The sequence below is a fragment of the Ciona robusta genome, chromosome 1 (assembly GCF_009617815.1).
Source record: "Ciona robusta chromosome 1, ASM961781v2".
Classification (NCBI taxonomy): domain Eukaryota; kingdom Metazoa; phylum Chordata; class Ascidiacea; order Phlebobranchia; family Cionidae; genus Ciona; species Ciona robusta.
In genome coordinates this window covers 11,809,911-11,819,441 of record NC_143235.1, presented here as the reverse complement: position 1 = coordinate 11,819,441, position 9,531 = coordinate 11,809,911, and the positions used below count along the sequence as shown (strand labels likewise).

At 32.6% G+C, this 9,531-nt stretch overlaps 2 protein-coding genes across 3 annotated transcripts; one reads left to right on the top strand and one right to left on the bottom strand.

Annotated features, from left to right (window-relative positions):
* The first annotated feature begins 230 nt into the window (after positions 1-230).
* On the top strand, positions 231-8,632 carry LOC149743255 (uncharacterized). Of its 2 annotated transcripts, none has more exons than XM_089875880.1 (11): positions 231-583; positions 1,899-2,073; positions 2,364-2,509; positions 2,918-3,055; positions 3,547-3,898; positions 4,300-4,667; positions 4,786-4,924; positions 5,456-5,554; positions 5,816-5,969; positions 6,496-6,692; positions 7,485-8,632. In XM_089875880.1, the coding sequence occupies exons 1-11, from the start codon at positions 570-572 to the stop codon at positions 7,605-7,607; spliced, it is 1,905 nt and encodes a 634-aa protein (XP_089732006.1). In that variant the 5' UTR covers positions 231-569; the 3' UTR covers positions 7,608-8,632. The 2 variants fall into 2 exon arrangements, with proteins under 2 accessions (XP_089732006.1, XP_089732005.1); XM_089875879.1 differs by lacking the exon at positions 231-583 and adding an exon at positions 780-1,423.
* Positions 7,881-9,390, bottom strand: LOC149743254 (proteasome subunit beta type-2-like). Its single transcript, XM_089875910.1, has 4 exons — positions 9,219-9,390; positions 8,897-9,090; positions 8,457-8,666; positions 7,881-8,131 (listed from the first exon to the last, which is right to left on the bottom strand). Exons 1-4 carry the CDS (start codon positions 9,307-9,309, stop codon positions 8,024-8,026), a joined length of 603 nt encoding a protein of 200 aa, XP_089732036.1. The 5' UTR covers positions 9,310-9,390; the 3' UTR covers positions 7,881-8,023.
* Positions 9,391-9,531: the final 141 nt, after the last annotated feature.

Genomic DNA, 9,531 nt, shown 5'->3' with positions numbered 1-9,531 from the left:
TCTACTTATGATTTACAGTAGGCGAATAAATATTATAATAAAAGGTATTATAATATGACAAGAGCCATTTCCGACTTAATCTTGGCTTAATACGTTTGTCAATGCAACAGAAACGTGACGATGGTTGATTTAGTGCTTTTGTAAGTACTAAGAAGACGTTTTAGTTTTGACTGTGTTTACAGAAACAGATTCTTTATCCCATTCATTGAATGTCGAGGTAAGTAAAAGAGAATAGATTATGAAACACAATCTTGTTATTAAACCTAAGAAAGCGCCTTTGTCTCAGTTTGGTGATTCAGGAATTGAAATTTGAGTACAGTAGATACTTCAGACAGAAAAGCTTACCAGTTACAGTATTTACAGCTCTTTCATGTGGCTTTTCGTTTCATGTGTGGCTTGTACTTAATGTTCGCGAAGTGGGCTATCGCACACCACTTATCGCAAATCAATAGAATTGCGTGCGTATCTTGAACTGATGTTAAAAATTACAGGTGTTAATTTGTTTAGACTAAAAACTATACTGTGGAAAATGAGGATAAAATTTGTAGCATTTCGACTTGTATAGAAATATGGTTGAAGAAAGGTAAGATTATAATTGTTATACTTGTCTTAAGTAAAACTATATATTTCGTCCATATTTCCCATACTTGTATAATTTAAACATTTTTCTTTCGAATGCTCCAGTCAACGCAAGGGCGATGTTGTTTGTGAAGTTAATGTAGTACAAACCGTACATTTTAGCGCGCGAAATGCTTCTTTATTTTTTTTGCAACTACTGTTTAGTAGTACACGAAACCTCAGCAGTAAGTGCTTGTTGTTTCGATATTATAAAAATATTTTGGGCGCTTCGGCGGGACCTTTAAATTTGTTTTACACTTCATATTTGAGCTGAACAAAGCAGGCAGGTATCGTAAAGAGCTTTGCAAACAATAGTTTTGTTTGATTTATCAACACGGCAACAAAGCGCTGTCCAAACGAAAAGACGTTTTACCTTTTTGAACGCACGACAAACTATTTACTTTTGCCAGACTTTCGTACGTTTGGCTTACACATATTACAGATTTCAGAAAATAAAAAGAGTAATTGAGGACATAGGTGTAATTCAGAAAATTGCGAAATAAAGCTATCAATTTAGTAATAGTCAGTATATTATTATGTCATAATATATTACTACTGGCAGTACTACCGTAAAAATACAAACACAAAATAAAAACTAAGCCGCCATGCAAAAAGAAAATAAATAAGTTTATTCCGTATTTGAGAGGCTTTTGCCTCATGAATATGTGTCATAAATGGTATAAAGTTTAAGAAATTGATAGTAAAAACAGAAACGACAAATGACTGAAAAAGAAGTTGGCTATAAGCCAGGTTTCGAGACACTGAAACGTAAGGTACACTTTAAAGAAACTGCCAAAACTGAAAGGTGAGCAATATAGGTGGTGGCTGGTCACTTTTATTACTTCCGTAAAGAATCCCCGTTATAAATAAGATATCGAATACACAAGTTGCGCTAAAGAGTTTACGCGCGAAATTTAAAAGTAGGCGCACGCAGCTTCTAACTTTCGTTAATTGCGGATATAGGTACCAGTTAGACTGCATATATAGTAGATAAGTTGAAAAATAAGTTGAAATTAGTCTTCTGGAAATATGCTACATTTCTTCCTTTAAAATCGCCTGGTAAAAAACGCACGCACCATTATTTAGGATGCTATAAAAGCAAGTTATCGGGCAATTACCGTGTTGACGTGTTTAAAACTCAGTCACCACATGTACGTATAAAGATTCAAGTACCAAGTTACCACTTAAACCAAAACGCCGCTCTTTTAGATAGTGCAAGCAACAGTATGTGTGACAACATGAATAAAACTTAAAAGGTAAACTCTGGTTTTGAATTTTAGTGTGGAGAGAAAAGCAAGTCCAGAGAAAAGTGAATCTAAATTTCTCTCTGGGCAAACCAGCCATGAAGAAAATTTGGTTGTTAAGAACACCATAACTATAACAGTAATTCCTGATGAAACTGATTGCTTACATCCTTCTGCTGGTGGTCTAGGAACAAATCCACCAATTATATTGGTATGAGACTACATAACAAACATGATTTTATTTTTTTTTTTTGATTACAGTAACCAAGATCAGATGAATTAATACAACCAAGGGGATTTACAATAAAACGACAGTACAACTAATTTGTATAGATGTTGTAGGTTATAGGCAGTTGTTCTTAAAAATCTGATTTTTTACATAAAAAACATATCTATACCTAGATGTAGGTCATTGCATGCTTAAATATAAAATGTGTTTTTGAATTGACAAACACTTTTTTTAACATTGCAGAACTAGCTAAAACCTTAATATTTTTGCAGGAAAATAATGGATTGAATATTTCAAATACGCAAAACACAAAACTTGAGGAGAATGCACGCCTTCAATTGCTTAAAGATATTTTGGAGTTCCCAATTAAAATTGAGTCTCTACCAACTGCAGAGAAAGTGCTTAGGCATAAGAAAAAGTATGTAATTTCCTAATTGGTCAAAGTTTAAAAGGTGTAAAACATACTATACATAGTAATGTTTAACACCATTTATACTTTGCATAAATAGATATAATAGTTTTAAACCAGTTACATAAATGCAATAGAACACCCTACATAGGAAGTGATACTGCAGCAATGATGTATACATTTTTGAAGTGTTTAGTATTGTTGTTACAGTTTTAACATATCCACTGGTCAACCCGGTCAAGTATGTAATTGGTATTTTTATTTAGATTAGTTTTATATCTTGGTGAAATCTCTAAATGTGTTGTTTGAACTGTAACTGATTAACTGTTCACTTCTTATATATCTAACTACTTTTTTAACGTGTGTTTCTGTTATAGACCTAAGTTAACGCAAATACAATTACAAACGATTGTCCAGGTACATTGATCTTGGTAACAAACAGCTGGATGCAATACCTGAAGAACTTTATGAATTTGTTGAGACGGAGGAATTACATTTGGAGCATAACCAACTACAATGCATGCCTCCTGAACTTGGCTGTCTAGTAAACTTAAGGTGAATAGTTTTATTCTATGTTGATGGGGTTAGGGGTTAAGACCTACAAATCAAGACAGATTACCCCAACACCAAGGCCACTTATGTATGTTTTTTATGTATACAATTTTACTCTTCTGGACTTCATCTGCAACACAGTCCTTAACTCTGCTCTGATTTTAGACTACGTTTCGCCACAAATCATGTTCTCTTCTGTTTTCAACTTGCACAGCATCGCAGGCTGATGTATATTTCCAGCATCTTAAAGGCTTTGAATTATATTTATTTTTGTGTGGCAGGGTGGTTAAGCTTTCAATTATTATATTTATAATCTTATCTAAATAAAAACTGTCTTCAAAAGGCATTTATTTGAAAATGTTTAGGAATTTATAAATAGTTCTCAGAAAACATATTTTAATTGCATCAATGTAGGTGTTTATTCATTATTTTATATTTTAACGCTTTATAGAAGAAAAAGTTCGCGAAAAACAATAACAGCATATTTTATCTAGGATTCTCTACTTGGACAACAATAAACTTGAAGATGTGAATGATAATATCGCTTCCTTGCAAAATTTGATTTCACTTGACCTCAGTTTTAATCCTTCACTCAATCTCCCTATTTCTTCAATTGCTCGACTTACAAATTTAACCAATTTGCGCTTATACAACATTAATTTAATGGAATTTCCCACCAAGTTCTGCCAATCTATGCTACACCTAGAACTGCTTGGTATCTCAAACAACAACTTAAGAAATTTGCCCCCAGAAATGGAACGACTTAAAAAGCTAAAAGAACTGTATGTGGAAAATAACCAATTGGTTGATTTCCCACAATGTATTTGCTCACTGGCCAATCTTAAGGTAAAATATATTTTTATTCATTTTTAACTTTAGTTATGATTCATAACAAAAGAATGGGTTATGTTAAAGAATAACTTATGATTAGGTTAAAATTTCTGAGCTCTGATGCGTTAAAGAACTTGTTTTGTGGTATAAAGCAATGGGTCGTAATCTAGGTCTTCGGATTCTTTAGATTTAAGAATGTAAAATCTTATTTTCCCGCACCAAAAATAAAACTTTATTTCTTTTTCTTGATTATGGCCTATGTTAAAAATAAAATGCTGCATATTTTTTTTGTTATTTTCCACTTTTTTATCAATTGCATATTTTAAAAATAAATTCAAAAATATCTGCCTTGTAACTGTAAGTATATTTCATCATGAAAAAAACGATTATATTAATTTACCCATCTTATTTAATAGGTTCTTGACTTGGATGGAAACAGAATATACCGAATACCCCAACAAGTTGCTGGCCTTGTGTCTTTGAACCAACTTCATTTAGCCCGTAATGCACTCACTAGTCTTCCTGATGCTCTGTGTCTGCTTGAAAACCTTCAACTCTTAGACCTTGGTTTAAATGCATTGTCAGCCCTTCCAGATTCAATTCAGTGGTTGACGAATCTTCGAGAATTTAACGTCAGTTTTAACCATCTCCAAGTACTGCCGCATAAATTTTACAAGCTAGTAGAGCTAGAAGTGTTGCATTTACGTGGCAATCTGCTGCGAAATTTGCCAAAGAGAATTTCTCGACTGAGCAAACTGAGATACCTGGATGCAAGCTCTAACAGGCAAGTATTTACTTTAAATTAAACATATAAGTAAATTTAAATGGTTTGTTGAATTGTAGATCAAAGTATAGCCAAACTTTTGTTTATTCCAAAATACTATTTTATTTAAAATTTTAAGGTTGCTCCATCTGCCAGCAAACATCTGTGCGCTAACCTCACTACAAATGTTGGCATTGGATGATAATGAATTACAAGATCTTCCGGAACATTTTGGAAATTTAAAGTCATTGGCTATTCTTGGTTTAACTGGGAATCAAGTATGTAGGATCTAATACCTATAGTTTCTGCTAATAAGTGAATGTTTTTTTCACAATTTCTTTTAATATAGTGTTGTGGGGCAAAATGGGATATCAGTGGCACCTAAATATTATTTCCGGATCATATTTTTAACAATTACCAACGTTTTTATTAAGTCGCAAGGCTATATTTTTATAATTCTGTAATTGTTTTTTGTTTAATATCAAAATTGGATGGAAAACCAGAATGAAAAGGTGTCCTATCTTACCCCACCCTACTATAGGTACTGAACTTTACACACTAGTAACAAAAAAGGTTTTGCTTTTGTTTGATTTTTCTAAGCATTATTCTCTTTCTCCGCTATGACTGTCTGATAAAAAATGATTTTCATTTGAAAAGGGCGGCAATTTTCATTCATTGTATCCTACACTTAAATGAAAATTATAAACAAAATGGTAATTTTAAATTAAAATCCTTATGTGTACGAGTGTACCATACATGGTGGGAACTCATACACAGTAGTTTAGGTAAAGGTTTTTATTTTTTAACAGTTTGAAGAGTTCCCTCTGAGTTTATGTTCCGTCACTTCACTGCAAAAACTATATCTTGGGCAAGATCAAGGCAAGCCGTTTACAAGAATACCAGAGCAGGTAAAGTGTGCATGCAGTGTATGTATATTTTAAATATTAAGCATGGCCAATGTCACTTGTTATTTTTGTTGGGTGTACTCGTGTACATATACATTATATAGATTCTGTGATGTTATCTTATTTATAACACATTTTTAATTGTAATTTTATATTGTTGTTCATGGTTTATATGTGTAATGCCTTGTATAAAACCCCTTGTGTGCTGCCATAGAAAAAAATAAAAACTTTTTTAATTTTTTGTTTAAAATTTACACATTACAGGTCCAATATTTAAAAGAACTTGAAGAATTATATCTGGATAATAACTTGCTGGTTACTTTGCCTCATGTTTTACGACATTTGAAAAAGCTGAGAATTTTTGATATTTCAAACAACAGACTATCTACATTACCTGCTACCTTTACAGAAATAACCTGTAAGAACATAGAATGTAAATGCTGCCTAATTAGCTTAATAGTCGTAATGATAACAAAATAGTGATTTTGGTATATTTCAATACTCTACAATGGTTTTTATTTACATTTTATATTTGTCCCGATTTGTAGTAACAACAAGTTACTGTGTGCATTACCAACCATTGTAGCTCAGCTGTTAGGTAATTGCAGAACTTACGAATACAACCTTTGTCTTGAACCAAATTCTTATGGTCTTACCTTAACATTATCCCAATTGAAAATAAATGTCTAAAGCCATATATAAAAAATGTGAAAAAATCCTCCAAAAATAATCACCCACAAAGTAACATACGTGCTAACTTGTAAGCTGACACAAGGTGTATGAACACCCCTGTTATAACAACTGTCGTTTTCTGGCCATGCGAGAATGAAATAAGATACATTCATTCATTCAAAGCGCAACAATCAAAATTTATGTTGAAGGATAGTAGCTTTCCATAAATTGGTTGTTATCTATTTCTATTCATATCTATTTCTATTCCATAGGGTTGCATTCAATAAAATTGGACAACAATGATCTTAACAAACTGCCAGAAGAAATTGACACTTTCAAATCGCTTAAGGTTTTAAGTGTTAAAAACAACCCAATGCAATATCCACCGAAAGAAGTTTGTGAAAACGGTCTTGAAAGTATTCTTGCTTTCATTACTCATGAGAAAAATGTTCGTAAACGAGCCATAGCGGTAAGACCTTTGGACAAATTTCGGTTTAGTGTGTTTGATTTTTTGTATATATTTTAGATTTAGCAAAAAGGTAGAAGTGCATTATTCTAAAATTAGACTTTTTTTATGCCTACTATGCTGTAAGACAGGTGTAATAATTTTATGATTGTGGTTAACTTAAATGAAATTTGTCTTACTGTGTGTTATCCGGCGCCGTGGCTTTGTGGTTTTAGGCGGGTACTAACACTGATCCTTGGGCAATACACTTAACGGACATTGCTCCAACCCTGCGGTCACTAATGGGTTGTCCAAATCGTAAGCCATATCAAAAACAAAAATCATGAACATAGTTGAAAAGTGTGGTAACTCGTAAGCACACGAGGATAAAAAAAATATGCGTCTATGAGCGATGCGGTGTCACACCACCGGTCGCATGAAGGACTTAAAATGGTCTTTCCTGGTGTTGGGGTAATGGGCCAAATCTGGCCTAAATCTCAGGTCCTTGACAAGGACCTCACCAATAAAGAATAAAAAATACTGTGTGTTATAGTATGTCTTATTATTATTAGGTGAAACATACTATCACATCAAGTAGTGTATTTGCTGGTGCTCAAACTTACAAGATTCTTTTCTTTGTGGGTGAAGTCCTTGTCAAGGTCCTAGGATTTACAGCATATTTGGGCCTTTACCCCAATATATGTTTATAACAAATGTACTCAGACCCATTTACAGAAAATAAGGGACAGCCAGAGTTATACAGTTAAATTATGACCATGTGCAAGCAAGACTTATTTAATTCAAATTGGTGTTTAGATTCAGGCTTGGTGGAGAGGAATGATGGTACGGGGTGGACTTGGTGCTTTTAACACTGGGACTAAATCTAAAAAAGGAAAAAAAGGCCAAAAGAGTTCAGCGAAGGGAAAAAAGAAAAAATAGTTCTTTGTAACTGATACAGTAAATCATGTTACATATGATTTGTGTTACAAGTACATTTGCAAATGACCATTGGTCCATTATAAAGTTCTATATATTTGTATTATGTTACTGAAGGCTATTTGAGATATTATATGATATACTGTGAAGTAATGTAGTGGTTGTACACTTGCACTTTTCTTTAAAGCAACATAGATAAGTTTTTTCCCAGTAAATGTTGTGTTTAACATATTTAAAAACTAGTGAACCGTTATTAATATTTTCACACTACAATAATTCTACATTCAAAAAGGAACTTTATTACAATTCTATATTTGTAACAATGCACTTATATGAGCAATTCAACAGCGAATATTGTGCCAATATTGGTCTCAGATCACTGATACAAATTTAAACCGAGTAGCAGAGTTTAATGTAGTTTATGCATTGTAGTCTTGTTCTTTCAACAGTGGTAGTGTATGAATACCATCTTTATCCACAATTCGAATGAGAACAGCAGGCAAATTGACGATGAAACGTTTTTTCAACTGAAAATAATTAAAGTAACAGATTAGCAAAAAGTTTAATTTTTGACAAAGAAACTCTTTTTGTCAAAATTTTTTTATTTTGTCAGAAAAATCTCAAAAACCTGTGTTTATTTATAATTTAAGATACAAAAATCAATTCAACTTTAAAAAAATTGAATGTAACTTACTTTACCCTCACATTGCCGGAAAACGACGGTTGTTAAACACAGGTGTTCTATTTTATACACCTCATGCCAGCTTCCGACTTACCAACAACCAAGTAAGTTACTTTGAACAACAATTGGTATAAATTATATGTATTTAATTGTGCAAAGCAACTGCCCACCTCTTCCATGCATTTCCTTAACAAGATAACCGCTTCATCTCTGGTTAAATCAGGTTTGTGCCATCTATCCAGTAATGAAAGAACAAAATATGAACCATAGCCATGTGCTGCAAATGGTACTTCAACACTGGATGCTAAATAGTCCATAAAATATAAACTGCAGTCGCTTGAATCATCACAGCCAGCCATGAGAAGGTTGACATTGTATGGCTGAAATAAAAACAAAATATTTAAGTGTCATGTGATATGATCCTTGGTAACGAATCAGCCTAACTTTAAAATTAGTTAACTGAAACATTTTTAATGTATGTAAAGAAAATAGATGTAGTATTTGTAACTATATATATATGTTTTGATATAGTTATAAAACATTTCAATTGCATTTTAAACCGCCAAAACAAAAAAAGTCACTGCTTATTGAAATAAAAAGGCTATTTTACATTTTTACGCAATGCTTCTGCCAAAGTTTTTCTTGTGAAATTTGCCATTCCCTTTGTTGACATTTCATAACCATTTCTCATTTTATAAAGTTGTAAATTTTTTTGAATGTATTCCGAAAACTGATTGGAGTCACCAGAATCTCCAGTGACAGACATAATTGTGCTTTTCCCGAGAGAAATCATCTTGTCCTCATCTGTTAAAAGGAACAAAAGTGAATCATATAAAATGTAGGGCAACACGTTACTGGTATACAGAATACAGTGAAGGGGTCTCCATTAAAACATAAAAAAATATGTATTTGCCATTTAATGCCATACCTACCTTGCTTAAACATTACAATGCTTCGAGCAGCAGCTGTATCTGCAGCGATTAAAACGAAATCGTGGCATTTAAAACCAATTGTAAATTCCATTTTGCCTTGATATACTAAGTCAGTGTCCTTATCTAAGACTCAGTTATCTGCACTGCATGAATAAATATTTATTAAAAATATGTAACACATATATATATGTATATACAATTATAATAAAACGTTATTATTGTTCAGATCTTAAACGTATACTTTCCTGGGAGTGGGACTTTTAGAAACATCAGAACAGTACTATTTTACGGTACTACGAAAGTGCATATCTAT